The sequence below is a fragment of the Mus pahari genome, chromosome 8, assembly GCF_900095145.1.
Source record: "Mus pahari chromosome 8, PAHARI_EIJ_v1.1, whole genome shotgun sequence".
Classification (NCBI taxonomy): Eukaryota; Metazoa; Chordata; class Mammalia; order Rodentia; family Muridae; genus Mus; species Mus pahari.
The window spans coordinates 91,407,141-91,432,644 of NC_034597.1; the positions used below are offsets into that span (position 1 = coordinate 91,407,141).

The following is a 25,504-nucleotide window of genomic DNA, read 5'->3' on the forward strand; positions in this document are numbered from 1 at the left end:
GTCTGTTCAACCAAGAAGTTTCCAGAAAAAGAAGATACATGTACAAGTACAAACTTGGGAACCTTTTGGTCTCTTTTAGGAAATGCCTGCTAAAAATCAACTATAGGGATTAAGGAAAGAGAGGGGGAAGAAGAAAAGATGGAAGAAAGGAGAGACAGGTAGCAAGAAAGGGAGATTGGCTTTGCATTCTGGTTTCCCTTCCCCCTAACCTCAACCATTTGCAAAAAGGAAGCCCCAGCTCCCACCCACCAGAATCCTAAGGCCCAGTAGTATCCATGGAAATAGATACCCAGGGACAGAAGCTGGTTTCCACAGTAGCCTGAGCCAGACTTACTCCCCTAACTCTTAACTCCCGCCCATAGGAATCAATCTACCCAAAGTCAGCCATCCAGTGCAATGCCTGAGCACTTCCCCATGGTGTTCATCCCATCCTGGGAGCACAATGAGCCTCCTGAGTACTTCCCCTCCCTCTCCATCCCACCCTGGGAGCATGGTGAGCCTCCTGAGTGCTTCCTCTAGGTCTTCATCATCCCCTCTGGGGAGCACAGTGAGTGGGTTTTGAGCCACCCCTTTCCTCTCTGATAGATACTGCCTCCGAGGGCAATGAGGAGGGTTGCTGATCCTATCGACAGAACAGGAAAGATCCTCTCCCCTTCCCGGCCTTTTCCTTAACTCACTCATTTTAGAAACTGGAGTTTCAGAGTTCTCTCTCTCTCTCTCTCTCTCTCTCTCTCTCTCTCTCTCTCTCTCTCTCTTTCTCTGTGCAAAGGCAGGAGTCTAACTTCCATGGATGATTCCAAACTGCAAAGCTACCCACTGCCATAAACCCTGAGGGGCTTGTTTTCCCTCTGACCAAAGCCAGTACCTCCACACTTGGTCACCACGCTCCGGTGGGGTTAAGGCGGACATCGTGACACGTGCTTGTGAAGTCCTCTTCCTTGAGGGCTAGTTGTTGATTATCTTGACAGTATGCATGCACAAGGATGTCCTACTTGGTTGTACATTAGAATTGCTCCCCATCTTTGCTCACTTGGTAGACTGTCTATGATGTGAAAGACAGCCAGCTTCATACTTTCTCCTTGTGCCTATAGCGAGGGCATCTATCTATCTGATTTCCTTATAGTCACATACTGCCAGTTTCCTCTCATCCATACCCAGCATCCTTTGTGCAGTGTTTTCTCACATACAGAATGTTCTCAGTTGGTTTCAACCATCCCTGTTTTCCCAAACCCAAGAGCAAGGCAAATACTTTTAGTTGATTAAAACAAAATAATAGTGTACCAATTCAGTTCATGGTCAGAAAATTCAAAACGTCTGCAAACTAGCCTAAATTAAGGATACTGCTAAACAAAGGGGGAAAAAAATAATGCTCTTCCTTTTCTCTGTAGTGAGCGGCAGTTGGCGTCTAGAACAAGGGCCAGTAAACTACTCAGCACCACATGAATCATCATAGCACACACCCCATGGCTCAGAGAACACTTGATGGAAGACAGAAGATGGGGAGCGTCCTGCAGCTGCCTTCGGGGTGAGACATAACCATTACTCTCATGAACTCCATATAGCTGTGGTTACCCGCACAAGACTTACACAAGACTGGCTCTGTCTGTCGGTATTTCTTCATGGAGGAGGGAAGAGCTCGTGACACCTGCTCCTTCCTGGTAGATGACTGACAGATAATGGCAGAGGGAGGAGACGCTACTTTCTTCAGTGATACAGCCCTGCATAGGTTGCCCACTGATAACTTCCCACCAAGCGCATATAGGAAACTCTGACAGAACTCAGTGGGTCACATACAAAAGAAGATATTTGAGTAAGAGGGGAACTTCTTGGGAAAAAGGAAGCAAGGTAATGAGATGTGAAAATGACTAAGATGCATTATAGACAATAATAACATTATCATTGTATTATTGTCGAAAAATAAACGTATCTTTAGAGTCTTGAAAAGACAGAGGAGACTATTCTTTGTGAGTAGCAGGGAAAGCCACAAGAGGAAGGAGGGCAGAGCTCAGTGAGAATTCTGCAAAGAAGCATCAAAGTGATCTGTGGAAAGTACCAAGGCCCTAAGCCATCATGAGAGATCAGATCACCGTTTCGGTTTTTCTAGAAGTATGAGGAAATACTAAAACAGCATTAAATAAACACATAGCCCATGTATGCACTGGGAGTGGCGACGACAAACATTCCAACGGACAGGAACATCTCTCCCTGGAACATGGTAACTGGGAGCTTTGTGGGAATTTTCTCCTTGGCAATGGGCGAGGGAATACTCAGCCATGTCTTTGTAGGATTCTAAAGACAAACCAAAGTTCCATTCCACTAAAGTTCCTCCAGGAGACCAGTGGGTTTCCTGGCCTTATTTACAGAGTATGAGTACAGGGATACTGATAGGACCAATGAGAGACCTCCCCTGATCCACCCCCTATCCCTGAAAAGCAAATGTAATGTAAAAGCCTTTATCCATCAGGGATGGTGGCTTCCCCAATAGATAAATCCCCCCCTCCTCTAATCATCCTCAGCTTACATGCAGTCGCCACTCCCCAAGACTGAGGCCGCATTCATTTGGGGTACATCTGGATAGAGTCGGTTGGGAACAGTGATTGGATGTGCACTGAGGATCCATTGACCCTCTCCTTGCCCTCGTTCTACGAGGGAAGATCAACAGTGAGCAAGCCCAGTGTCTTAGCTTATTCAAACCACCACACCCAGCTAATGTGACCCTTTGCAAGCAGATACACCTAAACTTTTAAAGATGGCATCTGCTGGAGTCAGAAGATGGTCATGTACAACACACCTAACTATCGTTCCTATGCCATGCCACTCATAGACTGGGTTTGACCATGTAACAAATGTCACAGGTTTTGGCTGGTACGAATCCCACTCATTTACGAAATGAAGCTGTATTTTTTTTTTTTTAAGTGTGAAACAGAAAACTGAAGAATATGTGATTACATTATGATGTAAGTTATTATCATGTTTTCTCTAAAACTAAAGGGCCAATAAAACAAAGGTAATTTACGTGTACTTACAATAACTAAAGTTATTAAAATAAATGTAATTAGATGGCAGCGAGTGAACTGGAGACTCCTGAGAAGTCTTGCGACCTGAAGGCCTTTTAAATATTCTTTGGAATGTTAATATGTACTTTGTGAGGTATGAGTATAAAATGAAAGCAGTGCTAGTCATGGCAGCCTGCCTACTGTTGTACCCTGGCAAGCGCATCTCACTTTAGCTGACTTTGAGAACTTTCCTTATTCTTGACCAGGACAGGCCTCACAAGCTTGTATAGGTTGTCAGAATCAAAATGAAGTCTCTTTTGAAGATGCCTAATGTAAATAGACATGTAAAGCCAGTACTGGATTTTATGTATCTATGCCTAATGACAACAACTCACAGAAGACAGCCAGAATCAAGTCTATATAAAAGCCACTATGGCCTCACACACAAGCATTCTCAAAAAGATGTCTGATTCACAACTGTCCTTTAGTCTAGACTGATGTCACCTAAATTACCAATCTTTAAGGCCAAGGGGAGTCTCAAAATATCACAGGTGCTATGTACACCATTTTACCTTGAAAACATTCATTGTGCTTCAGTCTTCTTGAATTTGCAGTTAATAATGACACCTATGTTCCCATTGCCATGATCTCCCATTCCCAGAAAAGTGTGTCTTGGGAGAATCTTTCTGATTGTTATTCAAATGGAAGCTACTCTTCAAGACTAAGGATGGCCATGGCAGTATAGAGGGCTGGGAAGACAAAGATGTACTACCACAATCATTCAAGAGTCCATCTCAACACCAGTCATCAGGGTAGCATAGGATATAGCACACAGAAGAACACAAAATCATGTGACACGAGTTATGCCCACAGCATCAGGAGAGAGGTGCTGAGGTGACACAAGAGACTGGTCATAGGAGAAAACTTTGATTTCTGAAGTCATTTTCTCAAAGATATTAAGTTGCAGGATCAAAAACTGGAAAAACAAGAAACAAGATGTTAACATGACTGTCGGCTTCAGTTTAGGACCCAGGGGCTCCTAAAAGACCATGTGCCAAAAGCTTAGTCCTCAGGGCAACGTTGATAAAAGGGGGTAGAGTTTTGTGAAGTAGGACCTAGAGGGACAGCTTCAGATCACTGAGGGTACGTCCTTGAGGGGAACCAACTCCCAACTCACTGGAGCTTTTTGTTCGCCAACTCATCCTTTAGCCACTCACATGAAGGTGCTTTTGCTCCATGATACACTCCCTATGCAATGTTGCTTCCTGACCCAAAGAAACAGGATGGGCAAATCAGGACATCAACTAGAGATCACAACAGAACCTTTTTCTCTTTATAAGGTGATGAGCTCATGTATTTTGATATAGTGAGGGAAAGTTGACATCACCAAAGCAGGAAATTCATTTAAAGAACTGAATAGCAGAATGGACACAGTGAAGTGATTAGACCATGAAGCCATCCGACCCTAACAGGGTACTGAACAGACTCAACTGTGGAGTTGTGGAGGATGAGCCCCTAGCCGTACACTCTATCTCATGTGTGCAGAAATAGACAAGGAACTAAATCTACAAACAGTACAAGAAATTTCCTTGAAACTCAATGAAGAAATTTTTAGTGAAGGAAAAGGACTTGATGATTCAACAATGTCAAAAGAATGAACCCTGACCTTCCTTTGAAGATCCCTTCCACTAGTCCGCATGAGCTACACTACCACTGTAAGTTTACATATGCCGGGCGTGGTGGCACATGCCTTTAATCCCAGCACTTGGGAGGCAGAGGCAGGCGGATTTCTGAGTTCGAGGCCAACCTGGTCTACAAAGTGAGTTATAGGATAGCCAGAGCTACACAGAAAAACCCTGTCTTGAAAAACCAAAAAAAAAAAAAAGTTTACATATAGCTCAAGTGATCATAACATGCCTTACTTCTAGTCTTCCTGCTACCAGTACACAAAGCATTGCTGCATAGACTATTTAGAGGGTAAATTTGTTTAAATAAGCAAAAATCCGTTTTATTCTGGGTTTTTTCTTATCAAGTATCCAGTATAAAGCAGTATAGTCAGCTGCAGATAATCCTTTAACCATTGATAGTTAACTAGGACCCAGTCTGCAGATAATCATTTAACCTTTGATAACTAAAACTCAGTCTGCAGATATTATCACCCCTGAACAGTCAATAGTTAACTAGGACTCAGCCTGCAGATATCCCTCAACCATCCATAGTTAACTAGGACTCAACAGCACACTATTGCATGCCCCTGAGAGAACCACCCACAGTACCTTTCTTTAAGGTAGAATAATAATTCTGATGGATTATCACAAACAGGATCTCACAGAACACTGTGCTGAGCTGACTACACCTCAGATGATTTTTATAGCCAGGCGTTCACTCATTGGTTCCTTTTCTTCACTTTGTAGTCTGGGGACTCAGTTATTTTCTGCAAACATGTAAAATTCCACCCAAATTAATGAATTGGTAAAGAATGCAAAAGGGCCACATATACATGCGAAGCAAACACTGATTCATGACTTCTAACAATGCAAAACTCAATTCAAAGTAAATTCATGCTTTTAACTACATTCATTTTCCTGCATAGGCACACACACACACACACACACACACACACACACACACACACACATGACTCATTTGTACTGGAAATGAAGAACACTAAACTTTATTCATGCTATTGTGACTGACATAAAAATATCAGCTCTGCAGTGATTCAATCATCTTTATTTTTATCATCTTTGTTAAAATCTGGTTCCATTTTCTTCCATAAGGACTGGGGGTTACAGAGCCAAAACAAGGACAGGAAGAGAGAGCACTAGAGAGCAGGTTGTGGACCACTGTCATCTTAGGGAAACCAAACCTGAATCCCTGTACTTTCACCATCTTCAAAAGTGCTTTCATAGAGATGGTGCCCCAAGTGAACCAACCTAGGTGAGGGGTGGGTGCGGGGAGGGGTGGGGTGGGGGGTCCTGCCGCTCAGCTTCTACTAAGACACCAGCTGCTTGCTGCGAACTGAAACCAGGGTCACCCAGAGGTTGACTCATCAGGTTTTGCTCAATAGCATCACAGGAAAGAAGGGCGGTGTCAGAGCAAGGAAGCCAAAAAGCAGGCACCCCGCCCCGGGTCAGCAATCCTGACTGCTACAAAATTAAACACATGACTTTCTCAACGGATGGACTGAGTGCGGCCTAACACCCGCCCCAGTGTGAGTTGCTCTTACCCAGTCAGTAGCAGGCACCCTAGGACAGACAGCAGTTCTTCTCCCACATTGCCCTTGAGCTGGCAAGAAGGGATTTGGGGGTAGGGGTGGGATCTCCGACTTGCCAGTGTTTCGGTCGGAGCTTCTGTACCGCCTCTGTATTCTCTAGCCTTCAGATTCATCCTGGCCACACCCAAGAGATCCTCGGGGTCTCCAACTTATCAACTGTTTCTCTCAGGGCCTGTCAGCCTCCAGAGAACCAACCACTGTAACGAGTAAACAACATTCCCCTCCCTCTCTCTTCTTTCCTCCCCACTCCTCCCACATACACTCACATTCTCCCCCTCCCATCTCTCATACACACACACACACACACACACACACTCTCTCTCTCTCTCTCTCTCTCTCTCTCTCTCAAACACACACACATGCATATATACGCATACATACATCCAATTCTGTTCCTCTGGAGAACCCTAACACACTCTGAAATAAAGCTTTCAAGGATCAGAAAACCTGGAGATTCTGAGCCACGTGGCTCTGTACCAAGGTCAGTCGTCAGTCATGGGGCTCACAATGGCACCGCCAGTCAGCGAAGATCTCTGAAGATGTGACCAACAGTGGCTGTAGGAAGTTTCAGTTCCACCCTCTGTGGGTCCCCACAGGGCTGCAACCACCACTACTTTGTCCAAGGGGATTGATCAACATGATGGTTTTTTTCTGGAAAACAAGAGCTCTGGTTGCTATTTTGCTCTAGAAGAACAAAGAAATGGCATTTATCAGAAGTTGAAAGCATTTTAACCATGTTTATTTATAATGATTGTATAAAAACATTAAATGGCACATATTGATGGGATAATGATGTTTTGGCATAAGTACACATGTGCAATGTTGAAATTAACTAAATATATCCATCTCCTCAAACACCGATCAATTCTTTTGTGTATGTGTGTGTAAGGGGCATGAATGGGTGTGTCTGTGTGCACACAGAGGCAGGAGACTGACTTTGGATATCTTTCCTCAGTTGGCCTTCACCTTAGTTTTTGAGATAAGATCTCCCTGAGCCTGTAGCTTTCTGATTGGCTAGATGATCTGGCCAGCAAGCTCTGGGGCTCCTCCTGTCTCCACCTCCAGGACTGGGGCTACAAGCCTGCACCACCACATTCTGATTTTGATGGAGATGCTGGGGATACAAACCAAGCCCTCATGCTTGTATGGCAAGCATTTTACTGACAAAGCGGTTTTCAATAACATCATATACTTATGGCAAAAACAGTTAAATCCTCTCTCTGCGTTTTTGAAATGTATAATCTATTGCTGTTGTCTATACCTCACTGTTCAACAGCAGACCAGAGCTTGTGTCTGTGAGTGTTTGCTTATTTTTGCTCGCTTGGGTTTTCTCTTGAGGTTTTTGTTGGTGCTGTTTTCTTTTCTGCCAGAACTTTTTTTTTTTGCGCCTACCTAACTAATTTATTTCCCATTGATCAACCTGTGCCCATAGCTTCTCTCTCTTACTCTCCCTCCAGCTTCTGGCAACCATTTCCCTTTCAATTCCTGTGAGGTCAACTCTTACTACTCCACAGATACCGAGGGCATACCGCCCTTGTCCTTGGGGCCTTTCTCATGTACAAAACAAACTGGTCTCCAGCTACATCCATTTTATCCCTTTGGGGAGGAACGAATCCTTAGTGGCTGACTGGCATAGTATATGCTGTCTGTATATGTTCAATTCTCTCTGCACATTCATCAATAAGTGGACGCAAGTTGTATCCACCCCTTGGCCATTGTGAAAGGAATACAGTGAGCATGGGAGTTTGATGGCTCTAGTGGACTGATTTCATTTCATTTGGGTATCAACCCCCTAATGAGTCTGGCAGATTATACAGTAATTCTGCTTTTAAACCACCCCAATCATGTTTTTCATGATGGCTTTATGAATTTGCTTTTCCACCAACCATGTGCAAGTTCTCCTTTGTCCCACATCCTTACCAACACCTCCTACCTGTGGTGTTCTTCATAATGGCCATCCTCAGTGTGTGCTTGCCCCGTTACTGGGGTTGAGCATCCTTTCATAAGCCAGTTGGCTACTGTCTATCTTCCTCTGAGATAGACACATCTGCATGGGTCAAATTTGCTAGAGCTGCTTTATGAAAAGGCTCTCCCCTTCTCTAATGCATACCCATCATTTCCTTTATGAAGCCTGTCTGTGGTGAGACAACTAAGACTATTGTAGTCACTTCTCCATTTTCATGGAAAGTTTGCCATGCAAATACCATCTCCGAACCTCCCTGCTTTTGTTCCATCATCTCTGTTGCAATAAAACACCCTGATCAAAAGCAGCTTAGGGTTTATTTCACTTCCAGTTCCACACTACAATTCCTCATTTCTTGTAAGATAGGAATGCAAGCAGCTGTGCTACATTCAAATCCAAGAAAAGCAAAGAAAGAAACTTAGGCTTGCTTGATGGCTGGGGAGCTGGCTTAGGACCCAGCTAGCTTTCTGTACACTAATCCAGTCTAGGGCCCAGCCCATGAAATGGTACAACCCACATTCAGGGAGGGTCTTCTCACCTTAATTAACAATCAGCCCACCACTGACATGCCCACAGGCCAACCTTATGTAAATGAGTCCTGACTGAGACTCTCTCGAGGATGTCTCAAGTTGAGAGTTAAGACTAACCACCACAAAAATAATTACCACTCAGGGTTTTGGCTTTCTCCTATTCAATTTGAGAGTATCAGCCAAATGTAGTAGCGAGCACTTCTAACTCCATCACAGAGAAAGCCAAGTCAGAGGGACTGGGAGTGTGAGAATAGCCTAGGCTACAATGAAAGACGTTGTCTCAAAAATCAACAAAAACTGTTGATAGTAATAATGGTGATAACATTCATGGAATTTCTTCGTAAAAGTGAAATTATCTACAACATTAGTGTATGTAAAGAAATGGAGTAAATATAGACACTTAAGCTGCGATATTAAACTGAAATAAAATATTAGAGTTTTTTCTTAGTTTTTTAAAAATTTTGATGTGATTACATCATTTCCCCTTTCCTTTTTTCCCTTCAGCCCTGCCTGTTTTTAATCTACTGTGGAAGGTGGCGTTAGGAGGTGGCTTACAAGTAAAGGCACTTGCTACGGAGCCTGACAACTTGAGTTTGACACCAAGGATCCACATGGAGGACAGAAGAAAGAACCAACTCCCAAAAGTTGTTCTCTAACCTCCACACAAGAGCCATGGCATGTATGTAACCATACACATATGCACACACAGACACACACAGACACACCCACACATACAAAATGAATGTAAAAAACCTAAATGTCTGTTTCCTTTCAATGCATCAAGATCGCTCTAAACACCAGCTACCGAAACTCTCCAACAGAAAATTGCAGAACCATAGAATACGGTACTCTACACAAGGACCTCTGAACATAACCTCCGCCCACAGCCACCCCAAATGCTTGTTTATTGAGAACAAGGACCTACCTTTCCACTGAAAGATGTATAGAGTCCTCCTATATTATACGAATCCTATCCGAGGTGATTCCTTGGTGTGCACAACAACCATTGGAGCAGATATTGAACCTCTCTCTGGGCTTCCCCAATCTGGATCATGGTTGGAAATGCCAGTTCAGGCTTACAGACAACATCTAAACATGGTCAGGTCCTCAACCTATGACCACGAATCCTTTCCTTTGACTCTTCATTGACTACTTAGGATAACCAGAATACCTACTTTTTTTTTTTTTTTTTTTTTTAATTTTTATCTGGGCTGCCCGCGGGCAAGCAGGCCAGACACTCGGCGCGGCCTCCCGGGAAAGCCAGCTCGGGCGGGGGGGGGGGGGGGGACCGCAACCCGAGGGCGACCGCGGCCCTGCCTCCGCCCTCCCCACCTACTCTTTTCTGATTGCCCTCCAAGTTTCTTTCTCTTCCACGTTTTGCTCAGTGCATGCCTAGGCGTCAGGGTGAAAGTCAAGAATGTGCTTGGCCCAGTGCTGTGACCTGAGCGGCCTCTGGGAAGTGGCTGGAAGAGAAGTGAACAGACAGCAGTCAGTCTTCCGCAGCTTCAGGTTTGCAAGTGTGACAGCCCTATGTTCCCACAAGGTGTCCCGGTGACATCCAAATGATTATTAGAAAGTATTACAAACTGAAAGCTCTCAGAAGGCTTCCCTTCAGGGTGTCAGGGAAGAGCAGCTCTTGGCAGAGAATTCTGGGTCGGGGGGAATGGTTACCTGTGATGATAACAAGAGTACAGGGCTCCCATCTCTGGCGTGGAGGTTGGAGTTGTAAGGCTCCTGAGAAGCAGGTTTCAAAGTCTGGAGCCACAGTTTTCTCAAGTGGTGAGTCTTAGGACCTGAAACCCAGTTTCTCTCCTCATTATGTAGAGCCAGGCAGACCCTAAGTGTCTGAATATGTGTGCCCACAAATAAGATGCCAAAGGAAAGGGAGCACTGAGTCCACCGAGACAGTGCTTTCTGCCATTGCAAAGGGGGAGAAATGGGTACTTCTGTACCCACTCTGGGAATCTCTGTTGGCTTCTGGTGGCTATGGAGAGACCCCCATTACCTCTGTACCCAGGCTGTTCCAAGGAGCTCCACCAGAAGCTACCGTGGCTGTTATCACAGCCATCATTGTTAATGGTCTGACCATCAATCCTGTGGGCTGCAGTCTGTTTCCTTGCCCCAAGTGTGCTTGAGGAATTCCTGTCAGTTTTTATGCAACTGAGATTTTTGCTTCATTTTCTGAAGCCACTTTACTAACAGCTAGGACTGCAAGGTGGCCTGCCAAATGACAGTGTACTGCCAGCAGCACCTTGTTCTAAGGATTCTGGGACGCTTTCAACCTCTATAATTCCCATTCTGAAGACGTAACCCTATCTGCTGTTAGGACAAGGCATAGTTAAGGGGGTAGCAGTTGGGGATCTTCCAAACATCCCTTCTATAGGGGATTGAATCTATATAACCATTTCAAGTTTGTACTATTTTAGGCAAGAAAAGATGAATTTTTAAGAAGCTTAATAAATAGGGGTACTAAAGAGCAATGCTAAAGAGTATTTTCTAAAGGCCCTGTGAGGGGAGGCAACCCGGACATTCAGTGTCATATCTTGAACCATGAACCAATGGTTCTGCTTGAAGAATTAGATTGAAGAAGCACACTCAGTCAGTTTTGAATTATTCCTCATTGATTCACACAGACAATTCTCTTCTGTAGGAATGGGTTTTCTGAGAACTGCATGATTCTTGCCTTTACAAATCAAACATTCACTCAGCCTGTAATAAATAACATGGGCCTTGAGACTATGTGCCCATTCTCTATACACACTGTAAATTCAACTGTGGAGAGCCTTTTTGGGTACCACTTGGCAGGAGTCTGACATTGGCCAAGGACAAGGAAATGGGCTTCAGACAGGAATCTGACATTGGCCATGACAGGAAGTAAGTTCAGGCAGGAATCTGACATTGGCCATGACAAGGAAGTAAATTCAGGCAGGAATCTGACGTTATAGCATGACAAAGAAGTAAGTTCAGGGAGGGACCAAGGACAAAGAAGTAAGAATCTGGTTTTAGGGTAGAACAAAGAAGTAGGCTCAGATATCTTGATCATCCTTAGAAACAGTTATCACCAGAGTGATCATGAGACTTTGCTTACTGCCTTGTTAGTTCCTTATTGTACTGCTCACCCTTAATACTTGCATGTAATTAAAATAGTATAAAAAGTGGATTGGGAAAATTAAATTTGCCTTCAGTCTCAGAATTGACTGGGGTCATGCTACAATGTTGTCTGTCTTCTTTTAATCCTCAATCCCTCGATGGAGAACCTGTTGAATGACTGAACAGGCTTGGTCAATCAACCCACTCAGAATTAACTCACTTATAAGTGAGCCTTGTAATCAATCTGACTGAACTTCTGGTTTGCGATGTAATTAACACCAGCAAGTTCAGCTGAATGCACAGCCTCAATTGTACCACATTTCCCATTTCTCCTTTGTGAGTCTTTCATGCCTTTGACTCAGAACAATGTATGTGTGTGAGAGATTCAGTGAGCAGATCTAAGATCATTTGTTGACAGCCACAGGAATTGAAATTGCCCCCCCACACACACATACACCCATGGAATGTGTTGGAAACAACACACAGGTTGAAATCTGATTGTGGCTTTGTGTGTTCTTCTGAGTCAGAAGAGCAGAGAAACAAACTTTTCTCCTTTGAGATTCCTGTAAAAGGATTGGTTAAGACAAAAGTCCCTTATTCCTGTATGTTACATTATTTGCTATGCAGCTCAACAAAGAAGGTGGTCTTCGTTCACGATGACTTTTACATTAGACTGTTTCAAACGACAACTAAATTAGAACAGCACAGCTTTTACTGAGTCAGACTAGCTCTTAGGTAAGGGACTCCATGGGAAGCCCCTTGTAGGTGCACAGCTTGTAATGTCCCCATGTCCCTAGTGCCTTCAGCATCAGGTGTGACATCCAGCAATCAAGAGGTCCACAAGACAAAAGATTTTGTTCATGTGCCATTTGGAAGAAAGACAGAAGAAAATAAAATGCAAGTGTCTGCGCCCAACACCTGTTTGGTCAGGACTCCTCCTAGTAACAGCCTGGTGTCACTCATACTGGAAAACCCCAGTTTCTTCAGAACCTTACCATAGCCCTTCATGATGGGTAGCAGATATCTATGAAAGGAAACTCAAGAGAAACAAGATCAACATTCCCAGCAGGGGGATTGATCAGACTGACGTCTGACACTGCAAACTGGCAGCCGTGCCATTCACTTTGAAACTGCTTACAGAGTCCTGGTATTTTGCTCCTAAGAAGTACCATGAAGCATGAAGCATAGATACCAAACAACAGAAGCATGGCAAAGTTCATCTCTCCCTCAGCATTCCAAAAACGTTCCATTGATTGCAGTGATTCCTGTTGACTTCCCATGGGTTCCCACCATTGAATTTTTGTTGAATTTCCAGCCAGTTCACAGTTGAGATAGTTAATTCTCCAGTGTCAGGTTCTTGCACATCTTCCAATAATGAAGTCAGTAGACAGCAAAGGGAAATTTAGGAAACCATATTTGCCATGTTGAAACAATTCAAAGAGGACAGTCGAAACTCAAACACAGAAGTGGTTCCTCTGAGATCCTTGGCAGTGGCAGGATGACATCCAAGAGCCAGTGTCAGGGCTACAGCTCTATGCTCCCAGCAGTCTTCAGGGTAAAAATTAAGAAAGATTGTGGGAGTTACAGTTGCATGTCCTCAACAGGCCTCAGGGTGCCTAGCCCAGAAGTTACAAGTGTCACAGCCCTGTGCTCTCACCAGGCTTCAGGGGGACACCCAAAAGACTGTTGGCAAGTATTACAGTTTGAATGCTGTTAGGGGCTTTGGAGTGCTAGCCAATAGCAATCCCTGGCAGAGCAGCTCTGCAGCTCTGACAGGGGCAACAAGCCTAGCATACCTCCTGTCTCTGGCAGGTCTTCAAGGCTTGAATTGCAAATCTCTGCAAGTCTCTGGAGCAATGGCATCTTGGGTAGTCCAAGTAGTTGCGTGAATGAATTACCTTCTGCATCCAAAATGTGGAGCCTTGGGGACTGAAGGAAGATGAGTTCCCCAACCTGCAACTGCAGAAAGAGCCTGGAGGCTGGTCTGAGCAAGTTCTCTGCCTGGGGCAGAAGCCTTCAGTGTGGCAAGTCTCTTAACTGGTCTGTTTCCTCTCTGAAAACTTAAAGGCATTCTTCTTTCTCAGGAGAATGTCTGGGAGCCAAGCTTCTGGCCAGACAGGGCTCCAGCTGAGAGCAGGACTCCATCTTTAGGCCTCCTTTTCTGCAAAAAGGAGGAGCATGTGAGGGCCAGGACACAGGACACACCAGAAGACTTCAGAGAGCCAGAATCCTGCCTGCCTGCCTGAGCGCCTGGTTCTGAAATCCTCCTCCTCTTCCTCCTCCTCCTCATTCTTCCTCTCTCTCTCTCTCTCTCTCTCTCTCTCTCTCTCTCTCTCTCTCTCTCTCTCTCTCTCTCTCTCTCTCTCTCTCTCTCTCTCTCTCTCCTCCAAGGAACAATCTGAGAAATGATTGTCTAGAGTTCTCCTCTATTACACTGAACCAAGTGGTCTCTGATTAGCCAAATGTGTGTACTTGAATGGTGCGCGCGAGAGCGTGTGTGTGTGTGTGTGTGTGTGTGTGTGTGTGTGTATGTTGAATGGTGTATGTATATCTATGTATATGTGTGTTTGTGAGTACATGTGTCTGTGTGGTGTGTATTTAGATTATTTTTAATTTTTTTTGAGATCTTACTTTATTTATGTATTTACAACATTTCCACCCTCCTCCTCCTCCTCCTCTTCTAACTCTGGCCGCCATTCCTCACAAATTCATGGCCTCTTCTTTAGTTATTATTCACACACACACACACACACACACACACACACACACACACTTTCTCAAGTATGTGTGTGAGTCTTAGGTGTAGGGGTTTCATTGTTGGTATGCCAGTTAGGGCTGGACACCTATGCTCACGTACTTGTTATAGACAGTTGTAGTTGTCTCCATCTACAGAAAAAGAAGCATCTTTGATGAGGGGCGAGAGCTAGACTTATCTGTGGGTAGGTAAGTATTTAGAATGCAGCTAGGTTTAGGGAAATAGCAGTAGTAGGTTCCCCTCTTGGATTCATGATCTTTAGGTTTATGGCATATTTAGTGACTTCGTTAGTTACCTCTGGGTGATCTCCTCTGAAATTATGATGTAATTAGTGGCTTCGTTCACAGTACCAGGCATGGATTTCCTTCTGGTAAGCATGTTCTAAGTTCAATAAGACACAGCCAGGGTTGTTTTTTTTTTTGTTTGGTTGTTTTGTTTTGTTTTTTTTCTTCATTCCCAGAAGCTGATTCACGGTTGGTTGGTGACAATGGGCTGTCTGTGAGAAGGCTGCTCTGAGTGACTCCTTGTCCTTCCAGATCTGGGGACTTTTCTTCTTCTATCATATTCTTGCTATTTCCTTGTGATAAGTCTTCAGGAATGGGATGCCCAGTAAAGAGAGTATGCACTCTTCTCACCTACGGCCCCTAGCTGCGACAGGCCATCCCTGTGTAATTATAACTCAGTTTTCCTTATGTCTGTGAGGAATCATCAGATTACGGCCACTACAACACCTCCTCCCATCAAACCTCCATCTATAAGGGATCTCTACACAACACTACAAAGGAAGTTTAAGTGAGGTCACTGGGGAGGTGTTGAAATGGTGGAAATTCCATGGTTGAAACAAAAGGGACAGACCTGAAGGGAGTGACTGTGTATAAAGGCACTCGGCCACTAAAGGCCCCCAGCCAGCAACTGCTCCTGCCATCCAACCCTGAGCCAGTTCCCCTCCAGAGCAACATGATGCTCAAGGTATTGTAGCATTTGATGGAGCTTGCCTAAACTGCTTTTCTGATTGATTCTTCCTTTCTCAATCTTTTGCTAGCTATCTGCTCTGCTGCAGAAAGGACATCTTAGCTTTGCTTATGGTCTCTGAGCTCCTGATTTAGCTATCTGTTGGTTCTCATCAGTGTTTGACAGACAATGCGCATGATCCCCCTGCTTCCTCCTAGGGAGACAGTTAGGCCATGTAAGTTCACTGAACCTCCACCTCTTGTTTTGTGTGTGTCCTCTGTGGGATAGGAGCACATCTGTGATGGGAGCACAGGGGCACATCTGTAATTATCTATTTGCTCTCATGTCCCCTGTAGTCTCTTGGCAGGTTTTTTAAAGTTGGATGGCCTCATTTACTGGGTTGGCAGTTTAGAGAGCTGTGCACAAGGAACTCGCCAGGGCACCTGACACTTACTATTAAATGAATGACTCCATACTCTGCTTTAATCTATACGTTAGTCACAGGAGCTTACTAAAAAAGATAGACAAGTGCCCCTATAAAGTCAAGCACGCCAGCAAGACATTCAACTTGTAGATGAAGTATGACTCACAGGAATCTGAGCGGAGCTTTGTCCCCCTTATGATCTCTCCCTTCGTGGTCAGGGAGGGCAGCTTGTTCTTTGGCTCTCAGATCGTGTTCAGCACGAGCAGGTCAGGGGAGCCCACTGGTCCACCGTAAATCTCATAAGCAGTGCCATCCCGATGCCTTGGGATCTGTGCTGCTGTTCCTCATCTGCTATTCATCCAGTGTTTAACTGGTACTTGGAAACCAAGCCAGCTGATTATTTTTGGGTCAGTTCCTTTCCCTCCTTCCCTCCTCTTCTGCATATAAAAATGCTTGTCAAAATGCTTACTAGTAGGGAAAGCGGTATCATTGTCTTCCTTGGCCCGAACCAGAAACATCCACAGCAGCATCCCCTTGCTCTCTGGGCTGGCTCGTCTCTGGCTTTCTCCTACTGCAAGCGCTTTGGTTTTTCTGTCCAATCTTTAAAAATGTAACAAATGTTCCTTCCATTCTCTTGAAAATGACAGTCGTTATATATATGACCTATAAATTTGAAGACTCTAAGAATGCAGTTATGGCTGAGACAGGAGAATTGTCCAAAGTTCAAAGCCAGCCTGAGCTACATAGTGAGTCCAGCTTAGCCAGGGCCACATAGAAAGACCCTGCCTCAGAAAGAAAAAGAAAAGAAGAGCAAGAAGGGCTGGTGGGTAGAAGGTGGAAGATTTTCCTATAGATGCGGGTTCTAGTCTCTGTCTCTACTTTGGCAGTAAGTCCATCGTGAGACCTTAGGCCCCTCAGATTCTCCAATCTGATAAATCTTCTGCCTATTATTTGTAAACAGGCAATGTTACAGTCAGAGATGGAAAGGAGGTTAAGCAATAATGTGATTATCAGATGTGGAAAGGGAACTTACTTAATCGTTCACTAAAGAGCTCCAAGCATGTGGTGAAAGCCCCTTCCAGTTGTCTATTTTTAAATTATATTTTCCTGTGAATGGACACAGAATCAAAATTATTACCTGTGGATTGAAGAGCTTGATAATTAAAGGAATTGCTAAGTCCTCTGCTAATGGCCGGAGGTGCTAATCCTCCTGCTGTGAGGGTTTATAACTGGTTTGATCACAAGAATGTATCTGGTTTGATCACCTTCTTCTTGTGATGGTCACAAACCACAATGTCCTTCCTTCCTCCTTCCACCTCGGTCTAGCCTTCCCTTCACTGCTCCCTGTCACCTCTGTTGTCATGTGCTTACCAGCTTGCATATTTTCATATCCCCATGGGTGACAATGCACCATCTACTTGGAACACTCATTACTGTACCTGACACAAATCAGGAAGGGCAGTGCTCAGTAATCTGAACGCACCTCCTGTCCAGATGTCCCCAAGTCATGGACAGTTGTCCTAAGTTCCTCTCTGTCTAGGTTCCCATCATGCTTTGTTGACATCATCTGCCAAGCAGGTTGCATTATCAGTGTGACTGGGCAAAGAACTTCATTATTGCATATTTCCAACTCCTCATACCTAACGTACATAGTATGTGCCTAGTGTGCATCGCTTTCTGGAAAGGAAACAATTACATCAAGCAGGTTTCTAATCACGGAGAAAAACTCTACCAGAAAGTCTCAAAAGAAGTGAGTGCATACAGAGTGGGCGCAAGGTTCTAACCTTCTCTTTGAAGTCTGTCACAGAGAGCTTTGCCGGTATGATTCATGGCTTGAAAGTGAACCACCTGACAGATGGTACCATTCGGAGGAGCAAGAGGATGATCCTGGATTCTCTGGGCGTTGGTTTCTTGGGGACAGGCACAGAAGTGTTCCATAAAGTCACCCAATATAGTAAAGTAAGAAGTCCAAAGTTTGCTTTTAAGACAAAATATGCCTGTGCACCCCCAGGGGTCCTGTGGAGCGCACCCCCAGGGGTCCTGTGAGGTACACCCCCGGGGTCCTGTGAGGCGCACCCCCAGGGGTCCTGTGAGGCGCACCCCCAGGGGTCCTGTGTGGCGCACCCCCGGGGTCCTGTGAGGCGCACCCCCAGGGGTCCTGTGTGGCGCACCCCCAGGGGTCCTGTGAGGCGCACCCCCAGGGGTCCTGTGTGGCGCACCCCCAGGGGTCCTGTGAGGCACACCCCCAGGGGTCCTGTGTGGCGCACCCCCAGGGTCCTGTGTGGCGCACCCCCAGGGGTCCTGTGAGGCGCACCCCCAGGGGTCCTGTGTGGCGCACCCCCAGGGGTCCTGTGAGGCGCACCCCCGGGGTCCTGTGAGGCCCAACACAGCGCCTCCAGGATGAGGAGTAACCCTGAGAATGCCTGCTCAGTCTACTGTTGCATTAACTGGTGATCTTCTGTTCCAGATCTACAGTTCCAACACCTCCAGCACTGTCTGGGGTCGACCAGACTTCAGGCTTCCACCGACATACGCTGCTTTTGTTAACGGTGTTGCTGTAAGAGAGTTTATCAGTCTTTTCTTTAATTAAATCATTATAACTGCAGAGGCAGGAGTTCAGAAATCTGAGGTGGCCTGCTTTCCTCCTCATTTTCGCGAATCTACAGTAAAGTGGTACTTTCCCCATAAATTATAAAGGAGAGGAAATGGAGGCTCTAGATTAAAAATACTCATAAAATATTATAATTCTGGACCTTGAATAGATATAGTCCCCCCAAAAGTATGATGCGTATATAATTTGATATCCAAACATAATGCCTTTTTGATTCCTGCTGTGGCTCCCCGTATCAGTACAGTATCAGTCACTAGGTGTTGTTTCAGAATGAAAGAGTGGCCACATGCTGCTTCCATTTTCTCAATGAAGAGTGTGGGAAAAATTAGAACTTTTCATCCAATAGATAACTTTCATGTTGTTTCCTGTGTATCAGGGAATGTCGACAAGACAGAGTGCGCACGCGTGTATGTGTGTGTGTGTGTGTGTTTGTGTGTGTGTGTGTGTATGTGAGTGTGTGTATTGTGCAGTGTATGTGTGTGTATGTGTGTGTGTGAGTGTGTGTGAGTGAGTGTGTATGTGTGTGTAAGAGAAAGAGAGGGAGAGAGAGGGAGGGAGGGATATGGAAGGAGAGAGAGAGGGAGAGAAAGAGAGAGAGAGAGAGAATATTGGGATTCAAGAGTTATATTAAGTTGATTGTGGGGACAGCATCTCAGGCTAATGGAAATAAAGCCACAGCATATCTTTCAGACAATATAAAACACACCAGCCACATCAGATAGGCATAAAAATCTATGTTTAAATAACTTTCTTATTATTCCTAACTGTTTCACATGTGAAAAAAATAAATGGGCTTAGATGAAAAGGGACAAAACCATTTAAAAATACAGCTTAATAGTTAATGTAAGTCTGAGAGCTCTTTGCTGTTCTTGCAGCTTTGATAAAACTTTTAAATTACTTCATGACTGATACACAAAAAATATATGGCCCAAAACATAATAAATGATATTAATTTTTTAGCATGCCCTGTTTCACAGGTAAGAAGGAAAGGCAGCCTTGTGTGAGAGAGATCTTCCCAGTAGCTCTGGTCTCCAGGAAATCCTCCAGAAAATCACTAGCTACTCTCCACGGTCCTGCTGTCCTTTGACAGGGAGCAGGGACAACTGTTGTCCCACCTGAGGTTAAGAACCACAGCCAGTTACTGCAGGGCGTGGGGCTTACCCTTAAGTATGGCTTTTCCTTTGCAAACAATATCAGTTTGTATATCTTGTTTTTCTTTTCTTTCTTTTTAAATTCTAGTTTGTTTGGTTTTTGTGTATGTCAGTTTGTTTGCTAGAGGAAGAGAGAGAGAGAGAGGAATTGGATAGAGGAGGATCTGAAAGTGGGTGGGGAGGGGAACTATGGGCAAAATATATTCCACGAATTTTTTCAATAAAATTAATTAAAATAATTAAATATTTAAAATATTTAAGGGGGCTGGTGAGATGGCTCAGCGGTTAAGAGCGCCGACTGCTCTTCCAAAGGTCCTGAGTTCAAATCCCAGCAACCACATGGTGGCTCACAACCATCCGTAATGAAATCTGACCCCCTCTTCTGACAGCTACAGTGTACTTACATATAATAAATAAATAAATATTAAAATATTTAAATAAAATAATTTTAAAAATTAAAAATAGTCACAGCCAATTTTTAGGGTGTAGTTTCAGATCATGGGGTTCACCCAAATTCTCAGGATCATTGCTAAATTAAAAGCCAGTCCAAAAGCCAGCACATTTAAGGGTATTTCTGAGGGGGTTTGTTTGTATCTGTTCATACAGGTTCACTCTATGGATTTTGATGACACATGGCACCCTGCCACCCACCCTTCTGGGGCTGTGCTACCTGTCCTCACAGCTTTATCGGAAGCCCTGCCTCAGACTCCAAAGTTCTCTGGCCTCGACCTGCTGCTGGCGTTCAACGTTGGTATTGAAGTACAGGGACGATTAATGCACTTTTCCAAGGAAGCCAAGGACATACCAAAGAGGTACAGAGAACCCATGCCCATCAAGGAACGGGACACTGCCCCCTGCCTGTCAGTACCTGTCTGTGTAGAGCTGTCTGGCTTAGAGGCTAGCTTTGAAACAGTTACCCTTACAGCTGAAAGGTACACCTTTTTCAGCCACATAACAAGCACCCCACCCCCACCCCGTCTCTATAAAAGGTGTGATTTGGAAACGATCCTGAGAACTTCCCTTGGGATTGTAAAGCCAATCTAGCTACAAAGACCGTGAAGTAACTTGCCGGTACGTCACTCCAAGGAGACTCCTGTCACTTGCGTGCAGGCGTATTCTAGGTATCACGGGTCCCCCTCAAGCTGGAGTTACAGGCAGTTGTGAGTCAAAAGCTGCAAGCCTTGGAACCAAATTCAGCTCCTCTGCAAGAGCAGTGCACGCTTTTAAGTGTTGCATCATCTCTCCAGCCCCCATAATTTTTTAAATTGGATTTCTATCCTCTGAAAGTTTCACCATGTATTCATTGTGTATTGATCACACCCTTTGTTCAATTCTCCCACTGCATCTTCCTTTCAGATGAATATCTTATTATTTATTTATTTATTTATTTATTTATAACCCTGAGTCTAACTGGTGCTACCCATATGTGCATGGGTGTGTGATCGTCCACTAGGGCACGAACTACCTACCAACAGGTACATCCTTAAAGGAGAGTGATTCCACCTTTCTCACTACTTACCACCCCAATGAATCTCCAATAGGGGCGTGGTCTCGTTGCCCCCCTCCTCCTTCTTGGTCTTGTGAGAGTAGCTCAGCTACTGTGAGCTGCTGTGTGCGTCAAACATGTCATGTCTACAAATCAACATTCCATGGCTTTCCTCCCATCTGCCAGCTCTTATATTCTTTCCTGCCATCTTCTTGGAAGTTCTCCAAGCCTTGGACAGTGGGGAGTTGGTGAAGATGGGTCACCCATCAACAGCTGAGCACTCAGAGCTATTTATAATCATCGCGTCGACCCGTTGCAAGTCTCTGCATTAACCACTGCCTCCTCCGAAAAAGCGCTTCTCTGAGAGCAGCACAAATTTATAGATATAAACACAAATACAGAATTTCATGGTGTGACCATTTAGCAAAAACGACAGTAGATTCCAACCCACGGACCTTCCCAGACCTATGATTTCCCCAGTCATGGGCTTCGACCAGGCTTACAGTTCCAGATAGAAAATCTTTTCCTGCAGAGCAGTTGGTTACTCCCAGGATTTACATGCCGTTGTTGCACCAAGGGGCAAATCTTGCCAGCAGGTCACTTAGTGTTGAAGCCCGCAATGTCCAGTGCTGGATGCATGTAATGCATGCAGTAATGCATGCAGAACCTTCTGGGAACAGCTACCTGGCAGAAAGGGGTCGGGGGAATTTCCTGGTCAGTGTGAGGTTGATGTCTCTGTGTCTTGCATCCAGCGTGAGTGATGTCTTTGGCTGTAGGGTCTTACACTGTGGTTATGGCGGGTAACTAAGAACATTAGCAATAGCTTGAATCGTTCTGGGTCCCTTTGTGGCCTCCCTGACCGATAACACATAGGAAGGTATCCCTTGCCTGATGCTGAGGTTTTCACCTTAACAACTCATGTTTACTGGAAGAAGGATTATCTGACCACGCAGAATACTTCCTTTAGATCTCCCTTTATTTATAAAATATTATACATTCTAATTAGCTTACAAAGTAAAGGGTGCTCATAAGGTTTCCTCCGGTGGCCTTAGTTTTGGCTAAAGCAGCCCCAGTCTGCATTTCCCCACTTGACCCTGGGTATCCCTCCACTTCTCTCATCCCTTGGGTTCCACTGTCCCCTCTCATTGGCTGTTCTCCTCTGGTTGGAAGACTGGTAGTTTCTGTACAGCTTTTCCATGCGCCCTTCTTTTTGATTACCTCTTCGACTAACACCTTATTTCCCAATTCCCCGAGACCTCCATATTTGAAACTTTCCAGCCCCACTAGCCGCTTCTCTACTTTCATTTTACCTCTGTTTTACTATCCTCTCTTCCTTAAGGTGACCACACCCAGTGGCCTGTTCCTAGTGTCCACATATACCCAAAGATTAAGATATAACCAAGAGATTCAAAGCTAGAATCCACATATAAGAGATAATATGTGGTGTTTGTCCTTCTGGGCATGGATGTCCTCACTCAATATAGTTTTCTCCACTTCCACCCATCACCTGCAAATTTAATGATTTTTTTTCTTTACAACTGAGTAACATCCCATCATCTATCCGTACCCCCCTTTTTAAAATCCATCCACCCATCCGATGAATGTCTTGCTTTTGTCTTCCAGGTTCCATCCTCCCTCTGTCGTGGGGACTCTGGGAAGTGCTGCTGCTGCATCCAAGTTTCTGGGACTCAGCTTGACAAAGTGCCGCGAGGCCTTGGCTATTGCTGTCTCCCACGCAGGGGCACCCATAGCGAACGCCGCCACCCAGACTAAACCCCTTCATATTGGCAATGCAGCCAAGCATGGGATGGAAGCCACGTTTCTGGCAATGCTGGGCCTCCAAGGAAACAAACAGATCTTGGACCTGGGGTCAGGGTTCGGTGCCTTCTATGCCAACTACTCCCCCGAAGACCTTCCAAGCCTGGATTCTCACATCTGGCTGCTGGACCAGCAGGATGTGGCCTTTAAGAGCTTCCCGGCACATCTGGCTACCCACTGGGTGGCAGATGCAGCTGCAGCCGTGAGAAAACACCTTGTGACCCCAGAAAGAGCCCTGTTCCCTGCTGATCACATCGAGAGAATCGTGCTCAGGATCCCTGATGTCCAGTATGTAAACAGGCCCTTCCCAGACTCAGAGCACGAAGCCCGTCATTCCTTCCAGTATGTGGCCTGTGCCACGCTGCTCGACGGTAGCATCACTGTTCCATCCTTCCACAGCCAGCAGGTCAATAGGCCTCAGGTGAAAGAGTTGCTCAGGAAGGTGGAGTTGGAGCATCCTCTTGACAACCTACCAAGCTTCGACACGCTATACTGTGAAATAAGCATCACTCTAAAGGACGGAACCACTGTCACCGAGCGCTCTGACACCTTCTATGGTCACTGGAGGAAACCTCTGAGCCAGGAAGATCTACGCAAGAAGTTCCGAGCCAATGCCTCAAAGATGCTATGCAGGGACACGGTGGAAAGTCTTATAAAGGTAGTAGAAAAGTTAGAAGACCTAGAAGACTGTGCCATGCTAACCAGACTTCTGAAAGGACCCTCTGTCCAAGACGAAGCTTCAAAACTATCCAGCACGTCCTCATTCCATCACACGACATTGCCCAGGCTTACCAATATCTAAATGACATTGCACTGGGAGAGATACAATGTTTTGGTTTCCTGCTTCATCTGCCCAGCAATGAGCTCAGCAAAGTAGAGAGTCCAGAAACAGAGATAAGCATATATGGAAGGAGTCTCCTCCATAAATTGGTATAACCAGTCCTACTACCTCCCAGATATCAAAGAAACAAACAACACAGGATCTGACGTGTACTTCATAGGGGGAAAGTCTAAGTCATCTGTTGTCTGCTTGCAATCTTTTCTGAGGAATTATGTATTAACTCTGGGAACTTCACAGATGTAGAGAAAGTGGAGTGTGCATGTGGCTCGCTGCAGATGGAGCAAGCTTGGTCGGCCCACCACTTATCCAGAGAGGGTGGGTTCTGCCCAGCCCTCCCCTCTGCAATGGCTGGCTTGAGGGAGTGGTGGGTGCGTCTCTTTCTTTCCACACAAAGCCTTAAGTATGTAGCCAAGAATCCTTCTGCTCAGCTTCTCTACTGCAGATAAGGCAGTTTGACCTGGGGTGGGGAAGCAGTGTGGCTTAAGACCCAAGATTTCACTCTTTATATTAGATAGCCTGTTAGCTCAAAAAAAAAAAAGTATTTTGAGCATATTGGACAAGTTGAAGACACAATAAAAATGAAAAGGGGAAAGTTGTAAATGTGTGAGTAATGAAAATATTAGCAACAAAGCATACAGATGTCACATTAGCAACCATGCTGAATGTCTGCTGAATTCCTAGTGTTCTCAAGAAAAGAACAGGTTCTTAGTTCCAGATGTTGACGTGCAAGCATTCTCAGGGAAATATTGTGGGTAACCATTTGAGAACTCCAGCAGAATATATCTGTTCTCAGTTCATAGGAGTAGAAAATATAATTAGAAAAATGATAATCCAATGGAAGAAAAGAAAAAAAAGAGGGAGTGATCAACAAAGAAAATATGATGTTTGGAAATCACCATATAAACTGAAAGAATCTTGAGTATATTCACAGTTCCAATAAACAAAAACAAACAATAAATGCTCCAGCTAGCTAGAATCAAGATTGTTAGAACATGGTTCTTTTTTAAAAATGCTTAGCAGTTTTATTGGTGTTTTAGTAATCATCCACTTGAAGTATACCATCCAAGGTCATATAGTAAATTTGTGCTCACATTGCCATAATTGAGTTTTGGAATACTACCATTACCCCTAAAAACTCCTTCACATCTGTTTGACGTAAGTCCCAATGCCCACCTCCAACACCTAGCCCAATATGAGCTTTTAAAACAGTTTTGTCTTTTCAACAGGTTTCATACGAGCAGAGCCCTACAATGGATAGGCACATGGACTTGGCGTCTGTTACTTAAGCGGTTTGGATCATTTTCCACTTGAGGATCAGTATTTTATTCCCCTTGCTTCGTTGATATATATATATACATATATATATATATATATATATATATATATATATATATACATATATATATATCATTATAAAGTCTACAGTAGCTTGTATGGGAAACCTCGTCAGGAAATGCAGATAAACGCAAGCATGTTATTTAACTAACACGTGATAGTGAGGACTTCACATTTGCCAAGGGATGTACCAAGTATGAGTAACGAAACAGGTCTAACCTCCAGTTCCCAGGAGCCTACACTCTAGTGTGACTGGACAAGGAGCCACTTTTGTGT

General features: G+C 44.6%; 1 protein-coding gene across 1 annotated transcript; it reads left to right on the top strand.

The window, feature by feature from the left end:
• The first annotated feature begins 15,483 nt into the window (after window positions 1-15,483).
• On the top strand, window positions 15,484-24,482 carry Acod1 (aconitate decarboxylase 1). Its single transcript, XM_021204061.1, has 5 exons — window positions 15,484-15,580; window positions 17,784-17,945; window positions 18,454-18,543; window positions 20,355-20,560; window positions 22,858-24,482. Exons 1-5 carry the CDS (start codon window positions 15,569-15,571, stop codon window positions 23,852-23,854), a joined length of 1,467 nt encoding a protein of 488 aa, XP_021059720.1. The 5' UTR covers window positions 15,484-15,568; the 3' UTR covers window positions 23,855-24,482.
• Window positions 24,483-25,504: the final 1,022 nt, after the last annotated feature.